Source organism: Vombatus ursinus, unplaced genomic scaffold, assembly GCF_900497805.2.
Source record: "Vombatus ursinus unplaced genomic scaffold, bare-nosed wombat genome assembly UNPS02008961.1, whole genome shotgun sequence".
In the NCBI taxonomy this organism is placed as follows: domain Eukaryota; kingdom Metazoa; phylum Chordata; class Mammalia; order Diprotodontia; family Vombatidae; genus Vombatus; species Vombatus ursinus.
Genome location: NW_020948739.1, coordinates 13,886,110 through 13,905,299, shown reverse-complemented (window position 1 = coordinate 13,905,299; position 19,190 = coordinate 13,886,110). Strand labels below are relative to the sequence as shown.

The window sequence follows — 19,190 nt, the reverse complement described above, 5'->3', positions numbered from 1 at the left end:
TTTTAAAATATGAATCAGCACATAATTTTAATGGAAAGTCAACTTTCTTGATTTTCTGGAAAATGTAGTGATTCTTTAAATACCACATTTGAGAATATCTTATATAGAGACAACATGCTGGACCAGACTATCAGACATGAGCAATTCTAGGAGTACCAGAGTTAGAGGTTACTAGAAAAGATAGAGAGATAGTGCTTTATGGATGACAGAGAACTTTCTCATTCATGACAACTTTAATTCTGTTCACAGATATTTATTTATAGCTATCTAAAAATGATCAATGGGCATTCCTACTCCCATTTTAAAGGTGAGCAAAAAGGAGCTCAGCAAGGTTAAGTAACTTGCGCTACACACAACTAGGAAATGTCCAAAGCAGGTTTAAATCCAAGTCTTTCTGACACCAAAGAATGATGTTCTAATTAAAATTTTACTCTTTAAACTAAAAAAAGACATGGTTTTACAAATACAAAGAATACATATTTCTATCTTTGTTTGCAGTGTAATAATGAAAATGGTGTTCTCGAGAGTGAATACGCAAATACTCTTTTAGTAGTCTAAAAGCTGTCTTTGTTTTTTCTTGGAGGATCATATTTTACAGAACTATTAAATCCTTTTGGGTTTTTAGATAAGATTAAAGAAAGATATTGTTAAAAAGGTTAAAATTTAATACAAGAAGTTTATTCATTTCTGATCAAACCAATGCTATCAAGGCCTTTTTGATAATTTCCCAGAGGTCATAGAGAAAAACTTTTAAAGAATAAATTTAACATCTCACATAGTAGATGATTCTTTCCCAAGAAATCTAGAAACTTTTCTTTAATCCTAGATATAAATTGTATATATTTATTACTTTGTAGATACTACACAAAATAAAAACCAACTACATATTTTTCTGCATCTGCTTATTTACATGGATTAATATTACATACTACCTTCTGCACTTATATCATAAACTATTGTGCTGTACTTATTTGGATCTTTCAACTTATCATAGGTCATGCAGTAAGAGGAGAGATCATGGAGGAATTATGTTTATAAAATATGTTAAGATGATTTTGATAGTATAACATTTAGAAACATCTTAAGACATTTTCTTTTAATAAGTTTTTTTTTTCAGTTCAATAAATAGTAAATGCTTCCTATGTGCAAGGCATTGTGTTAGGTACTGAGTCTTTACAAAAAGCAAATGGGTCCCTGCTATCAAGGAGTTCATATTCCATATTAAAGGCATATAATTAGAGAGATATGCAAATAGATCTGTGACTTCATCCATTCGATGGTTTTCCCCAACACTGCAAATCTCACTATCCATGACTACCCATCCTGGACAATTCTTTTCCATGTTCTTCCATAAATTCGACACAGAAGGAAAACTCAGCATGCTAGAGGTTTTCCTCGATTTATCCTGAAAGAATGGCAGTGGAGTCAACCACATGTCATATCTCATTCTTGCCATGTGACGCCTACTATTACTATTACTACTACTACTACTTCTTCTTCTTCTCTTTCTTATCATCAACCACTCTACTCTCTCTTAAAACAAGACATAATTTCCAGGCTAAATACATTTCCTATCATACAATTCCATGATGATGTCTTTTACTCCTCTTCCTTTGAATTCTTCTTTGGTTGTATGCTGTAGCCTGCTTCCATCTGTAATGAGCCTCTCCACTGCCCTTGAATTCAGTTCTACAGAGGCAGCTACATTCCATGTTTTGCTGCCATATAGCAATACTGGTAGAATGTTAGCACAGATAAAATGGGCTTTTGTCTTCATGGGAAGCTTGGGTGAGTAAAAGAGCTCTACAGTTTTCAGAAAGCAATCTAGTCTGTTCTTCTCCTGTTCAACTCTGAGCCCAACTCACTGTTCATCTGAACTATCTGCCCTAGATATACACACATTGATGAAAAAGTTCTACAGGGTGTCCATGCAGATGCATGTTGAATCTGGGCAACAGACATTCTTCATTCAGTTGGTCTTTCCTATGTGGGTGGGATGTTTTCACCATGTATTTATCTAGAAAAGTATTCAAAGTGACAGATCAAAAATGATCAATTACAAATTTAAGTGGTCATATACTAATAGGTTTAAAAAAATAATGCTGGTCTAAATAAATTTTAGAATTTTTCTGCTTTAACCTCTGCTGCTTAAAAAATTAATCATTTAAAAATTAGAAGAGATGTCTTCATGAATGACTTTTAAATACACTCTAACATGTTTGCATTCTGCTGTAATGCATTTAAATGACATAGAAAAGCTTAAACAGTTGTATTATACTTTGGATGTTTATATGACTGACTTAAAATAAATTAATGTAATCTAAATATGCAATAGTTATAGCCAATCATATAAAAGCAGCACATTATACAGGAAAGAAATGTCTCATGTCAGTATCCCACAGTGACCAGAAATGGGAAAAGCTGACTGCAGGGAGATTTGAGGGGCATTTCAAAAATGTAATAGTCAGAAAAAAGGATCCATTTTTTGAATACTGCTGTACAACCTTAGATTTAAATAAATAAAAATGAGCAAAAAAATGTCAGAAGGTAATTTATGAGGATTAACATTTAAAAAATTATTTTAAGTGTCCTTTCTAAAGTTATATAGCTCACCATTATCAAAGCGAAAAATTCAGGGAAGGAGTGGATTCTAATTTAAATTTCAGCATAAAACAAACCAATTTGCTTTAATAACTTTCATGAAAAGAAGCACAAACTCCTAAGATTATTGCCACTAATAAATCTGAAATCAATTGATATAACACTTTTAATAAAAACTCTGCCCAGGACAAAAACACCTTATAATCTTAAAAAAAAAAAAAAACTAAGAATTTGATTCCTATTTAAATTGAATTTTTAGAAGTGATATACAGATTTAAGAATTCAAAATAACTAACATCTTTGATGTATTTGTATTACATAAAGAGAATCCCTCAAATCAACATACTCCAAAGCTAAATCGCATTTCAACGAATAGATAACTCACAGTATATTCAATAGTCCCTTTAGGCTTCTGAAATGACATCCGTCTTCCATCTTTCTTGTCTAAGGTCTTCTTTTGGCCAGTGTCTGAAAAACATTGAAGGAAGGAGTATGTTAAATTCATTTTCCTCTCTGAGTATTCAGAGTCACAAACTGCTGAACAAATAACCCATTGAGCAGACACCTAATTCATCAGTTTGCTTGCTCCTCGTGGTACTCAGTTTTCAAAGACAGCCACCTGTAGAAATCAGAAATTTACTCCCCTTCTTGCTTTAGGAGTTGATCAGTATAAACCACAGAGACAGCTAAGATCAATTAACCACACAAATACCCACCAAGAGAAAAGAAATTAAATCTAAAATTACCGACCTTCTCTTTAAACAATTTTTACCTCAATGTCTATTTAGAGAGTCAATGTTTCTAATTGTTTCTGTACCATGTAGCATATGCTTCAGTGCTTTTAAACAGCAGGCAATTTCTATATTTCTTCAGGTGAGATTTAATTAAAGATATAACTCCCATTATAGGCTTATTTTTAAAGAATTATATTTTTCTCTGGACATGACAAGGTAAAATAATATGTGCAAACTTCATCATGAAAACAGACATATCTTCATTTTGATTCTGCTAAAACTGCTTTTCAATTGATGACTATCTTGAAATTAGAGCTTAGGATCCCAATGGTTTAGAACTCTGCATAGCTGTTTCAATATAAACCTCTATAATACTTTATTATATCTTATGTCATTTTATTTTATGTTTCAGTACCTTCACTTAATGAGTAATTTTATAATTGTCAATACATTAGCAATACCTTAAGGCTTGTTCCAATCACCTTAATTACCACTTTGAAAACAGTAATAAAATGTGCTTCTGAAAAAATAATCAACATTGTATACTAAAAACAAAATAAGTATATCTTTAAAAAGTATGGTGATATTTCCCTCAAAAACATAAGCAAATATGTGAATTTTAGAGGAAAAATAAGATTATAATCTACAAATTGTCCCAAATTAAAAAATTTAGTAAATATCTGTGTTCATTCCCTTTAGTCCAATTAATCTTATTAACTGAACTGATAGTAATATTTGAATAATAACTTTTGCTTACATAGATCCTTACAAAACTTAATGCATATCTGGATTACTTAGCTCAGCTTCTCATCAAACGTGGTACTAATAAAGTTAATAAAGTCTTGAGATCCAGGTTAGACAGCTTTGCACCGATTCAAAAAAATATATTGTTCCACATATGCTAATGGTCACAACCTAAGTACCATAACCTCTACTGACACATTTGACATGAAAGGGAAATTGGACAAAGGAACTGGGTCCCTCTCAGTAAACTGTTACTACTATTACAGAAATAATCTTGACTGTACTCTACTCTGGTTGCTCAAATTCTATTGAATAAAAAGCACACTTAAATGAAATTAGCTGCTGCCATTACATAGCCAGCAGAGGGAGCTGACGATATGCTTCGGAAAACAATGCTTTGAGTATTTTTTCAACACTGCAAAATACAAGATAAAATTCCAGATTACTTTAAATGATATCATGTTTTCCTGGAATTATTTTAATAATGAACCTCTGCCAGAATCTAAAAATTTCTTTTGCTTAGGCAAACCAAATTCCACACAATTCCTGAGATTCTAAGGTTCGGGAATGTGATGCTGGTATTTAATTTACCACCTTTGAAACCTCATTGTGGATTGAAGTAACAAAGTATGAAAAGTAACATAGAGAGTTTCTACCAACTCCAAAAGGCAAATTTACTACTTTAATTCTTGAAAGGAACAAAATATCTGTAACTACCTGAAAAATTATTTAAATTGACAATCAAAGAAATGACAATAAAAACAACTGATCTACAACCCTGAACCTGTTAGAATAACAAAGCCAAAAACATTAAATGTTGGCAGTTGTTCAGTTACTCAGTCATATTTGACCTCTTTGTGAACCTATTTGGGGTTTTCTTGGCAGATACTAGATTGGTTTGCCATTTCCTTCTACAGTTCATTTTACAGATGAGGTAACTGAGGCAAACAAGCTTAAGTGACTTGCCCAGGAGTCACACAGCTAATAGGTGTCTGAGCCCAGATTTAAACTCGGGAAGATGAAGTCTTCATGACTCCAGGCCTAGCATTCTACTCACTGTGCCACTTGGCTGCAGAGCTGTCGAGAAATGGGCTTACTATATTACATTGCTGGTAGAGGACTTGGGATGGAACTGTCTTTCTGAAAAGCAATATGGCAAAATAGAGTTACATTTCCATCCACTGCATACAACCTTCCTTTCATCACTTCAATAAATCAGAAATTATAACCCTTTTGACTCTCACTTCCACAAGCAAACTTCAGGTCTTTTTCAAGGGAAAGTGCCACATTTATTGTATATTTTCTAGTGCTGTAGGAGTTATGGGCAGAGAAGAGATGGACCACATTCTAGAATTCCAACCCTATCCCCCATTCCATCTTCCAGACCTGGCAGCAATATAAGTCCTCAGATACTGTCTCTATTTGTCAACTAAAGAATGGTTCTTTTATAAATTTAAATTAGTTCCTTATATAACTTGGAAAGTAAACCTTTATTGAAAATATTTTTCCAACTGTTTCCTTTTTAATCTTGTTCTTAAAATTATTTCATTTTCTGTGATATCTCATCCCTTGTTTGATCACAGACTTTTCCTCTATCTATATTTCTGATAAGTATTTTTTTTCCTTGCTTCTCTAATTTGTTTGTGATGTGACCTTTTATATCTAGGTCACATTTCCATTTGGAGCTTATCGTGTATGTGCCTGGCACACAGTAAGAACTTAACAATGACTTGCTTTGCCTTGCCTGTATATGGTGTGAGTTTTTAGTCTAAATATGATTTCTTACATTCTTTCGTCTAATTTTTCCTGCAGTTTTTTTTAATCAAATAATGAGTCCTTATTCCATGAAGTCTTTGTGTTTATCAAACATCAAGCTACTAGGTTCATTTGCTTCTGTATATTGTATACTTAATACAGTCTGCTGATTGTTCCATTTTCTTTTAAGAGAATCAAATTATTTTGAGAATTACTGCTTTGTAGTATAGTGTGAAATCTGGTATTATATAGCCCCCTTTATTCACACTTTTCCCCCCATGATTTCCCTTGATATTGTTGACCTTTCGTGCCTCCATATAATTTTTTTCTAGTTCTATAAAGCAATCCTTTGGCATTGAATAAGCAAATTAAATTATACAGTACTGTCACTTATTAGGCTGACTCATATTACTTATGAGGAATTAATATTTATTATGGATGTCTTTATTTCTATACACAGTGTTCTATAAATTTATTTATATCATTGTTACATATAGACAGGTAGTATCCTGAATATTTTACACATTCTGTAGTTATTTTATTTCAATTTTTCTACTACTTCTTGTGGGCTTTATACAAAATAATGATTTGTGTTGATTTATCTTATCTTCCGCAACTTTGTAAAAATTACTGTTTCAATTAATTTTCAGTTGACTCTCTAGGGTTCTTTAAAAACACCATTGTATCATCTTTCCTTCTCTAGGTTTCCTCATCCATAAAATGAGAAAGGCACTACAGTAGAGTGAAAAGAATCTGAATCCTGGCTCTTACTTATTGCTTCTGTGTGACCTTGGAAAAGTCACTAAACTTCTCTAGATCCCAGTTATCTCATGTGTAAAATGAGGCCATTTACCAGATGCTCTCTACAATCCTTTGCTCCCTTCAGGATAAGGTGGAACTTTAAAAATCTACAACTCTCTAAAGTGATGTAGAGTGAACAAAGCAAAATTATTTATGCAGTGAATACAACTATGTAAAGTAATATTTTAGATTTCATAAATAGTTCTAAATTTTAAAGAATATAGACACTCAAAAAAAGAGGAAAATGTGAAAAATGTGAAAACTGCACCAAACTGACTGTAGTAATAATCAACATATTGATTGTACATAATCATGGAATCATAAGTTATCATGCATAATTTCTCACATTAAAATGCAAGAATCTGGTTTAAGATATCCTTGCTAAATCATCCAACCTTTTTTATTTAAGTAACAGGTTTCTCTCACACCTTAATTTATGATCCTCTACAACTCCTATTATTCATGTTTTTAAGGTTTATATGGGTTTCACAACAAAACTAGTAATTACTATCAGTTCCATCGTAAAGATGAAAAAAACAATCACAAAGGTTAAGTGACTGGTCCACAGTCATGAAGCAAGTATCAATGCCAATGTTTGAACTCAGGCTTTGTGACTTCATTTTTTCCACCATACCACACTGTTTCTCCCTGAAATTCTTATTTCCAATCCTCCAATGTCACCCACACCTAGAAATTTGAAGCTATCTTGGATATCTCTTTCATCAGTCTATGGTCAATTTTTTTTTTCCTTTTTTTTTTTTTGGAGAATTTTTTTTTCCAATAGTTCTCTTAATTCATCCTTCCTTTTCTACTCCCAAAAGCAAAACCTAGTTATGAGTACTCATCTCAGATCTAGATTACTGCAATATGCCTACCTCCAACTTCTCTCTGCCTTTAAAAATAAAAAAATCAGAGGATATTATCTAGTCCAACTCTTTAAATTATACAGATCAGTCAATTGGAACAGAAAAGTAAGTGACTTGTTCCAGGTGTTTCAGGTAGTATTTATTAGTATTTCTCTTCAGGCACTCTTGACTCCAAATCAAATAATTTTGCATGACACTAAGCTGCCTTTCTTGCCTATTATCACCACCTTGGATTTCTTCTGAAAATAATGTGCTAATCATGCCAGTCTCCTGTTCAAAATCTTTAACCATTTTTCACCGACTACAGTCAATGAAATTTACAGTAGACATTCAAGGTTCTACAGAATCTGGCCACGATCTTCTCTTCCAACTGTTTTTGTGCACTATTTTCTTTAATATGCCAGCTTGCAGAGATCCTTACATATGGTTTAATGGCCCTTGCTCCAACTTGAGCTTGACACTACTGTACTAGAGGCCCAGTATGGTCCAAACAGTTTTAAATCCATGATCCTATGATCCCTTAAATATCCTCTATAAATACCCTCTAATTAATTTTACCATGAATTGAAGTGAAACATGCTTTTTTTTTGGTCCTGCCAGTTAGTTTCTAGGATTTAAAAAAAAACAACTAGTATTGAATGTAACTCAGCAATCACATTAACCAGGCTTTTGGGTATCTATATAGTAAGTAGTACTTCCCACATATAAGAATTCAGTTGGATTTGAAAAATTTCCTTGTTGTTATTGCCCTTCATTTCCAAAGAGGACCAAAATGATATCACTATGCTAGAGTCAAGTTTTAGTGTGTCTGCCTGTGGCTGATCAGACCAATATGAGCTAGGAATGCTCTACCACAGGTCGGGCACAAATAGTCCGTGTGAACCTTTGGGGTGGATTCTCTAAGTTTGCATATCTTGTGTTTCTCTTGAGCTATTTCAATTCTGCTTTGCTCATAAAGCACTGCACCTTTTCTGATGTGGGTATTCCATGCTGAGCGATCCTGCGCCAATGTCTCCCATGTCACACAATCAATTCCAAAGTTTTTAGGAGACCTTGAGAGTGTCCTTGCATTGCTTCTTCTAACCACACTTACCCTGTGTGAGTTCTCCATAAAATAGTCTTTTTGGCAAGTGTACATTTTACATTCAAACCAGAGTTGTGCTCTGAAGCAGAGTTTGAATGCTTGGCAGTTTAGTTCGAGAAAGGTCCTCTGTGTCTGGTATCTCATCCTGCCAGGGAATCTTCAGAATCTTTCTAAGACAATTCAAATGGAAGTGATTCAGTTTCCTGGCATGGAGCTGGTATACTGTCCAGGTTTCACAGGCACATAAGAATGAGGTCAGCACAATGGCTCTGTAGACCTTCAGTATGGTAGTAATACCTCTTCTCTCCCATACTTTCCTTCAGAGCCTCCTAAACACTGAGCTAACTCTGGCAATGTGTACATCAACCTCATTATCAATGTGTACATCCCTGGAAAGTACACGACCAAGGTAAGTGAACTTACCCATAGCATTCAAAACTTCTCCATTTGCTGTAACTGATGGCTCCATGTATGGATGGTGTGATGGTGGCTGCTGGAGTATTTGTGTTTTCTTGGTGCTAATTGTTTTGTTTATTGCAAGACAAAGCGATAATAATTTTTTCCCTATTAAACATACTTTCACACTAGTCATGTTGTAAAGAAGAATTAGAACCAATAGGAAGAACCACAAGAAAGAACAAAACAAAACAGAAGAAAAACAAGGAAGAGCAAATAGTATGCTTCGATCTGCATTCAAACCCCATAGTTCTTTCTCTGGATGTGGATAGCATTTTCCATCATGAGACTTTTAGAGATGTCTTATATCCTTGCATTGCTGAGAAGAGCTAAGTCTATCAAAGTTAGTCATCATACAACATGGCTGTTACTGTGTACAATGTTCTCCTGGTTCTGCTCACTTCACTCAGCATCAGTCCATGCAAGTCTTTCCAGGTTTTTCTGAAGTCTACTTGCTCATCATTTCTTGGAGCACAATAGTATTCCATTACATTCACATACCACACTCTGTTCAGCCATTCCCCAACTGATGGGCATTCCCTCAAATTCCAATTCTTTGCCACCACAGAAAGAGCTGCTATAAATATTTTTGTACATGTGGGTCTTTTTCCCATTTGTATGATCTCTTTGGGATGGAGCCCTAGAAGTGCTATTGCTGGGTCAAAGGATATGTACACTTTTATAGCCCTTTGGGCATAGTTCCAAATTGCTCTCCAAAACGGTTGGATCAGTTCACTTGGTATTAATTGTTAGGCCAAAATCAGCACAAGCAGCAGAGAATCAATCCATACTTTGTTGCATCTCAGCTTCAGAGGCTGCATTGACATATGCAAACAGAAAATCATGCACCAACACTCCTTCCACTTTGATCTTGGCTTATAAGTCTTTTGAAGCTGAAGAATTTACCATCAGTGTGGTAGATGACCTTGATGCTATGTTCATCTTCACTGAAAGCATTCTGACAACATGGCTGAAAACATCATGCTAAAAAGCATGGGAGCAAGCACACAGCTTTGTTTCACTCCATTGGTGACTGAGAACTTCACAGGGTTTACCAGTAGGATAGTTCATCGATATCTAAGAAGGCAGCATTTAATTCCATCAAACATAAAGTACAAGCAAAGCTTAGAGAGATACAGGATTCTTGGCTCAGCAAGAAGGCAGATGAAATTCAGTTTTATGAAGAGAGTAACAATCCAAAGCACTTTTTTATGATGCCCTGAAGGCTATTTATGGGCCACAGACCTATGGTGCATCTCAACTACTCAGTGCTGATGGAGCTACATTGATTAGAGACAAGGACATGATCCTAAAGAGATGAGTTGAACACTTCCATAATGTTCTCAACAGACCATCATCAATCAATGCTGAAGCCACTGACCATTTACCTCAAGTTGAAGTCAATCCCTCCCTAGCTGAAGTTCCAACTGAAGAAGAGGTTTTGATTAACATTAGGTTCCTTTCCTGTGGCAAAGCACCTGGCGCTGATTCTATTCCAGCTGAGATTTACAAGGTAGGGGGTCCACTGCTCATACAAAAGCCAACTGAAATTTTCCAGGTCATATGGCAAGAGGAAGTTATTCCCAGGAGTTCAAGGATGCCTCCACTGACCTTACTAGAGAAGTGTATTATCGCTCATTCAATCTTTAGTGTGAATTACTTAGATTGCATCAATATTAGCACTGAAGGAAGAGTCCCCAAGCAGCATACAAGAGCTGCCTGTATATCTTCAAGACTTTTTGAAATCTCCATGGAAGTTTCTGCCATTATGACAACTTCCTTCTTTTTGGTTTGTTGGGATTAGAAACTAGAAAAAGAATGTTGCTGGCAGTACTTTCCCTACCCCTAATCTGTTCCAGAGGCAGTTAGGATAGAGCGCCTGGCCTGGAGTCAGGAACACCCATCTTCCTAAATTCAAATCTGGCCTCAGACACTTATAAGATGGGCAACCCTGGGCAAGTCACATACCTCTGTTTACCTCAGTTCCTCATCTGTGAAATGAGCTGGAGAAAGAAATGGAAAACCACTCCAGTATCCAAAAGGAGTCACGAAGAGTTAGACATGAATGAAACAACTGAACAACAACTCTGTTCCAACTCATAAGCCCCTTCCAGAAATTCCCTGTCTATCCCCCCCCTTCCCTCTTTCTCTCATTAAGGTACCACCTTCCACAATTAAAGATCTCTAATGTATACAATGATATTTTGATTGGGGAGGGAAGGGAGGGTAATTTTGGAGGAGGAACATTTGGATAAGGCAGATCTGGATGAGATATGGCACTATGGAATGTCAGAGAGAAGCATTAAAAGCTCTAAAACTTTGTCACTGGTTGATATAACATACTTTTTGCGTTTGTTGTTGGTAACTTTCAAAAAACGTAAAAAAAGACCATTTACAGCTGCTTCATAATAATACTTGGAATAAATAAGATTTAAAAATTTTATTTCAAAGGATTCATTATAATTTCTTTTAGACAGTTGAGACTACTGAGATTTCATTCATATCTACACATGTCAATATAAATTAATAAGTTCATCTAGTTAATTTTTATCAGTACTCCAACTAAGACGGTTACCATAATATATCCTCAGGGATACACAATGGCTCTCTACTAAGATATTTATTCTATGATTCAAAGTGGGAATTCTACAGATATAGCTTAAGAAAGTTGATATATATGCAACTAAGTTTAAGATCCATTGGGGGTGTTAAATATGTATATTCTGTAATGCTTAAATTTTTAAACAAATGTGTGGCTCATAACAGTAAATGCATTTTTATGAATTAGCTGGCTTTGTTTGTGCTTCACTTTTCTTCTTTAGTAAAACCAAAAGCAGCAAACCACTAAATAGAAGGCTAACTAACTAAAGAGTCCCCCAAACTTGAGTTCAAATACTGCCTCTGAGTCATACTAGCAGAGTGAAGAGGAGCAAATCACTTAACCTTGAGTGGCCTCTTTCTTAAGCTATTAAATTAGAGAGAGGCTGCCCTCCAATATCCTTAGAGATGGAGTATGCACAACTGTTTTCCACATGGATGAAACCACAGCTTTATATAAAACAAAAACACAAGAAAAGTCAAATTACTACAGACCAAACTCTCAGATGTGGTCATAAAGGACTTAGACATTTCTAAAAGCTAACACAACAAATTGAATCTCATTACTTTATAGTCACATTATTTTATTGAAATGAAAGAGAGAAAAAGTAATTTCTGATAGCTATACTCAACATAAAGCTTATTTTCATTACTTTATTATATGTGTGTGTGTATATATATATATATGTGTGTATATATGTATATATATATATATATTTTTGGTGAGGCAATTGGGGTTAAGTGACTTGCCCAGAGTCACACAGCTAGTGAGTGTTATGTGTCTGAGGCCGGGGACTTGAACTCATATCCTCCTGACTCCAGGGCCAGTGCTCTAACCACTGCACAACCTAGCTGTCCCACTTTAGAATATTTTTAACAATATCATTCCAATGATATTATATAGATGTGAATCAAGACATTCCATTTTCCTAAAACTTATGGTGGCATTTCACCCAGAGAGCAACGGAAAGGAGCATAGTAGGCCTGTGTAGGTTATAATACATTACCAACAAAGATTCTTTCATTTCTTTGAGGTATATATAGGCTTAAAAGTGGTATAACTGAGTTAAGGGACATGTACCATTTGGTAATTTTCAGAACAAAGTTCCAAATTGCTTTCCAAAGCGACTGAACCAACAATGCACATTTCATTTTTCTCTCTCTCTTTTTTCCTTATTTGCTAGTCTGATAGGTATGAGATGGAACCTCAAAGTTGGTTTAATTTGCATTTATCTAATTATTTAGAGCATTTTTTCATGATTGCTGATAGGCTGGATTTCTCTTCCTTTTAAAACTACCTGTTCATATCACTTGACCAGTTATCTATTGGAGAATGTCTCCTGGTCTCATAATTTCAATCAATTCCTTAATATCTTGGACTTAAGATCTTTACAAAAAAATTTGCTACAAAGATATTTTTCCCAGTTACCTGTTTCTCTTTTAATTTGTACTACATTTGATTTGTTTATACAAACCTTTTAAATTTTATAATCAAAATTGTTCATTTTATTTTGTGTGGTCCTTACTAGCACACTTTTAGTCATGAACTCTTCCCCTATCCACAGACCCATATTTCCTCTTGCTCCTCTAATTTATGATGCGACTATGTGGAAGATTTACATGGGAACATTGGAACATGGGCACCATTCAAAGGAGTATCCATAGGTTCTCCAAGAATCCCAATATCCTCATCAAAAAAATTTTTTGAGACTGAAATCCTTTCTTTCATGTAATCAGGGGCCATATTAATGACAGAAGATACTTACTCAAATAGGCAAGTCAAATTATTACTTTTCATCTACCAAAAAACTTCATTTATTTAAAGAACAAGTACAATATGCAACTTCACAGAGAACCATAAAAAAGTTGTAGCACAGTTTGACATTTATTTATCCAAAGGGCACACATTTAACAATAATGATTCTCATAATTTCTAAGGTCTCAAAAATAGGCAGGTCAAAAGACAAGATAAAATTATATCTATTTTATCAAAGAGATAAAATATATGTTTTATCAAAGACAGGGCAAAGAAAGTGAATGACATTATGTGAGAAGATGCCAGTAATTAAAGAATTGCTAAAGAATCTATCCAGGACAGAATTTTGCAACCGCCCCCCTCAACCACCACTAGTTTCATCTTGCCTCACTTCCTTTTCTCCACCAAGCTATCAACCTAAACTTGAAGAAACATGAACTCAGCTCATCTGCAGCAAGGCAGATTAAAAATGGATGGAAACACTTAAGTTGTAAGACTGGGGAAAGCTACAAGTCTATGACCCCATGGAAATTCTCTCAGGACTTTCTAGGAGTTATAAACTCCTATTAATTTAAAAAAAAAAAAAAACCAAAAGAAACCAAAACACCTGATGTATAACCTCCCACTTGTAGCACCACAATTATTATTAAATAATTAAATTCAACAAATATCTTTTGAGTTCTTCTATGGTAAAAGTCAAGAACTGGTTGCAAAGATGGTATCTGGAGAATGGCATTTAAATTGGGATATGGTTTAAAATGTAGGAATTAGACACTCTTGAACAAGAATGTGCATCCAACAAGGGCTGATGAAGGATATTGGTAGTATTGCAAAGAGTTTTAATATGAAAAGAATGATGAAGAAAGCTGAATCTCTTTCTCCCTCCCTCCATATACATATGTGTGTACCCCTCCATACAACTATGTATATGTATATATATGTTGTGTATACACACACACACACACACACACAGAGTTAAGGACTATAAAGTGGTCCCCTCCCTTTTGAGGTGCCATATTTTCCAGAAACACTGGACCCAATGCATGCAGGAGGCCCTAAATGTGTCAAGGACAGGACCCCCACCCCTCCAGATGACATAACTTATCATTTGCATCACAAACTGGACTCCCTGTGTGTCCTTGGAAGTCAAGACAGATGCCAGACAGTCTGCGCTAGGCTGAGAAACTGCTTGTGCAGCTGGGACCCATGTAGATATGCAGACCATCCTATCTTCATAGTCTAGCAGTTCCCAAGGCAAAAGAATGCAGCTTTTGGGGGGGAAAAAAAAAAAAAAAAGAACGCAGCTTTTGTCACTGCCCTGCTCCTCCCCTTCGGCAGGTGTTTTGTTCTCCTCCCACCTTTACTGCACCCTCTCCCCTTCCCATGCCACTTCCCTTTAGGTGGAGATTTCTGGTATCTCCTTCTTTTGTCCTGCTATTATAAAAATGCAAAATTCTTTACGGACTGTGAATTCTTTGGGTTCAACATGCATGTTCATTTCTCTTGTAATAAACCTAGTTTTCACTTAAGTTCCATGAAGTTGTGATTGCCTGTTGTAAATGGTGGCAGTGGTGGGCTATGATGAGAGAAAGTGATATAGATATAAAAATACACACACACACACACACACACACACACACACCAACAAAGGTAGGTACCATAGAGAGTAGCTACATAGTAAGAACTGCAGTAAAGATCTACAGAAATTCACAGGCAATAAAATCCAAGAAATAAGTTATCAATTAAAAACCACAGCTTCAGATGTTTACACAAAGATATGAAGTATAAGAAAGAAGGTAAAGTCCTTAAGGCAAAGGAGTAACCTTTGTGTCTCACATTAAGTGGGTAAAATGAAATATTCTAGAAACTGAAGCAGCACAAGGCCCATGGAAGAAATCCAAAACACCATGAAAAAGAAAAGCAGGTTCTGACTGTCTTGGCACAATAAAGACCTAAGGGAAATGGTCCCAGCATTTGATGACTAGTCTCAGATGGCAGATGTGGATCTGCTGAGCAATTCTTATTGCATTAATTTAAGCAAATTCCTGATGAAATTTCAAGTATCTCTACTTCTGGAGTATTACTATCTATATGAATTATCAAATGATAGTGGACTTTCACATTTCCTACATTAGAGTAGTAAACTCCTTTAAGGCAGAGATTATCTTTTTTTCTGTTTGTAGTAATATTTCCCAGCCTCAGTAATGCCGCAAACTTATTAAGCACTTAAATGTTGACTAATTTCATGGGGTGCGATCCTTGATAGAAATATGGCTCTAGAAGGGTATCTCCAATTTATATTTTAAAAATAGCATAGTTGGCTCTTCAACAACAATGCAAGGGTCTAAGACAACTCCAAAGGACTCATGATGGAAACCGCTATTCACACCCAGAGAAAGAACTACGGAGTCTGAATGCAGATGGAAACATACCATTTGCTCTCCTTTTCCCTTGTTTTGTTTTATTGCTTCATTCTCGTCGTTCCTTCCATTAGGTCTAATTGTTCTTTACATCACAACTAATGGGAAAATATGACTAATATGAATGTATAAGTAGAGCCTATATCAGATTGCATGCCACCTTGGGGGGGGGAAAGTGGGAGGGAGAGAAAATTTAAAACTCAAAATCTTATGGAAGTGAATGTTGAAAACTAAAAATAAATAAATTATCAAGAAAAAACAGCATAGTCATAAAGAGGAGGGGCAGTGATGCATATTAATAACATATTGAGGTGAAGAAATGCAGGAACGAGGGAGAAAACGTTAAGATGAAGATGAATGGAACAGAAACAAATAATATTGTTATCCAAATATACTATACATCACATGGACATAAAGAAGAAATAGAAAGTGTTTGGGAAGAAGACTAAAAGCTTGTCACAGAGCACTGATGAGTACTAAGAATGATAGGAAACTTCAATTATCCAAACATCTGTTGTAACATTGCAATGGTAACAGTCCAATGCAGAAAAGCTAATAATTTCAGGTTGTAACTTAAAGAAAGTGTCATCCTTCAAAAAGAGGAGGGAAAAAATGCTATTCTGGACCTGATTCTCACCCATAAAGAGTTTCTGCAGTGTAAATGATGGCAATCTTGTAAAGATGTGAATACTCCTCTCCTATATTTTGTGATAGAGGAAAGGAAAACCTGCTAAGTTATGGTATGTACCCTAGATTTTGAGAGAGGTTTCAAAAGGTAAGAGGCCATCCCAAGATATTATTTTATTTGACAAACAGAAATAATTCTGAAGAGGAAAAAAAGTTAACTGTTTAATGAGACCAATCAACCAACTCAGATTTTAAAAGATTCAAGCAAAGGGAAAGATTACAGGATGAATAAAGCAAGGTCAGAGCTCCGTAGTTAAAATTTAATTAAGAAGAGAAAGGGAGGAAAACTAAGAACAGAAAGAAATGGGTCATATTGGGGGAAAGGATCAAAATGAACAGGACAGAAAGGGATAGAGAGGCAGAGCCAAGATGGAGAATAGGCAGCAACTTCCCTGAGCTCTCCCCAAAACTCCACTGAACACCTTTTAAAAATGCTATAAAACAATTCCTGAAGCAGCAAAATCCACAAAAGGACAGGGTGAAATAATTTTCCAGCCAAAGACAACTTAGAAGGTCAGGAGGAAAGGTCTGTTGCACCAGGATAACAGAGAAGCCCAGTCCAGAGCAAGCCGCACCAGCACATCTGGCCCCAGCAAACCAGGAGCAGACCTTGGGAGTGAATGAATCAGCAGCAGCAGTGGCAGCGGCTACTTCCAGAGCTCTCAGCCCACATACTGTAAGGGAGTGGAATAACTGGTCAGAATAAGATTATAAGGGTCTCTTCGCTAGCACTGATGCAGTACTCTGTTGCTTTGCCCATACTCAGAGCTGCGTCACACTCCTGGGTGGCAATCCCAGGGTGAGGAGGAGCACTAGCACACCAGAGCTTGTGGTCTCAGTGGAGTGGGAACCCTCATCACAGTTCCAGGGCAGAAAAGAGTACTTGTGGTCACTCACAGACCAGAGCACAGGCCTGGAGAGTAGTAAACACTTCTCCTTAGATCATACCACCTTGGAAGATCTGAAAACATATAGGTCCCTAGAATTATCTCTGAAAACAGCTGCACAAAACCCCTAAAGCTTGGTACAGTGCACTCTCCTACCCTGGCAGCAGAGCCCTACTTTAACAAACAGTTAAAAGTCAAATAATAGGTTAGGAAAATGAGCAAGCAACAAAAAAAATTTCTGACCACAGAAAGTTACAATGGTGATAAGGAAGATCAAAACATACACTCAGAAGAAGATAACAAAATCAAAGTTCCTATATCCAAAGCCTCCAAGAAAAGTATGAATTGGTCTTAGGGCATGAAAGAGCTTAAAAAGGATTTTGAAATTCAAGGAAGAGAGGTAGAGGAGAAGAGAAATAAGAATGATGCAAGAAAATCATGAAAAACAAGTCAACAGCTTGGTAAAGGAGACACAAAAAAATATTGAAGAAAATAGCACTTTAAAAACAGACTAGGTCAAATGGTAAAAGAGGTACAACATGCCAATAAGGAGAAGAATGCTTTAAAAAGCAGAATTGGCCAAATGGAAAAAGAGACACACAAATTCACTGAAGAAAAAAACTCCTTAAAAAGTAGAACTGGCCAAATGGAAAAGGAGGTACAAAAGTTCACCAAAGAAAATAATTCTTTAAAAATTAGAATTGGGCAAATAGAAGCTAATGACTTTATGAGAAATCAAGAAACAATAAAATAAATGAAAAGAATGAAAAAATAGAAGACAATACGAAATATCCCATTGGAAAAACAATTGACCTAGAAAATATATCCAGGAGAGATAATTAATAAATTACTGGACTACCTGAAAGCCATGATCAAAAAGAGAGCCCAGACAATGCCTTTTAAGAAATTATCAAGGAAAACTGTCCTGATATTCTAGAACCAGAGGGTAAAATAGAAACTGAAATAATCCACTGATTACTTCCTAGAAGAGATCCCAAAATGAAAACTCCCAGGAATATCATAGTCAAATTCCAGAGCTCTCCGTTCAAGGAAAAAATATGGCAAGCATCCAGAAAGAAACAATTTAAGTACTATGGAAGCACAGTCAGGATAAAATAAGATTTAGCAGCTCCTATATTAAAGGACTGGAGGGCTTGAAATATGATATTCTGGAGGGCAAAGGAGTTAGGATTAATCAAGAATCGCCTACCATCAAAAGTGAGTATAATCCTTCAGGGAGAAAAAAAAATGGACATTCAATGAAAGGGAGGATTTTCAAGCATTCTTGATGAAAAGACCTGAGCTAAATAGAAAATCTGACTTTAAAATACAAGACTCAAATGAAGCATAAAAAGGTAAACAGAAAAGGGAAATCATAAGGGACTTAACAAAAGTTAAACTGTTTACATTCCCATGGGAAGATGATACTTGTAACTCACAAGAACTTTCTCATTATTAGGGCAGGTAGAAGGAGTGTATGAGGGCACAGATGTGAGTTTAATATGAAGGGATGATATCTAAAAAAATAAAATTAAGGGATGAGAAAGAGGAATGTAGTGGGAGGAAGGGAAAGGGAGAGGTAAAATGGGATAAACTATCTCATATAAAAGAGGTAAGAAAAAGCTTTTACAGTGGAGAGGAAGAATGGAGAGGTGAGGAGGAGTGAGTGAACTTTACTCTCATCAGAACTGGCTCATAGAGGGAATAACATACACACTCAATTGGGTAGAGAAATTGGTTTTACCTCACAAGAAAGTAGGAGGGGAAGGGGATAGGAGGAAGGGAGTGATAGAAGGAAGGA

The 19,190-nt window shown here is 35.6% G+C and overlaps 1 protein-coding gene across 8 annotated transcripts in view; it reads right to left on the bottom strand.

Annotated features, from left to right (window-relative positions):
• The window catches only part of OXR1 (oxidation resistance 1), a 477,474-nt gene that overhangs the window by 93,383 nt on the left and 364,901 nt on the right, over positions 1–19,190 (bottom strand). For all 8 annotated transcript variants that reach the window (XM_027849945.1, XM_027849948.1, XM_027849947.1 and 5 more), the window contains one exon: positions 2,987–3,069. In XM_027849945.1, the coding sequence (XP_027705746.1) occupies positions 2,987–3,069 (83 nt within the window). The remainder of the gene's footprint in view (positions 1–2,986; positions 3,070–19,190) is intronic.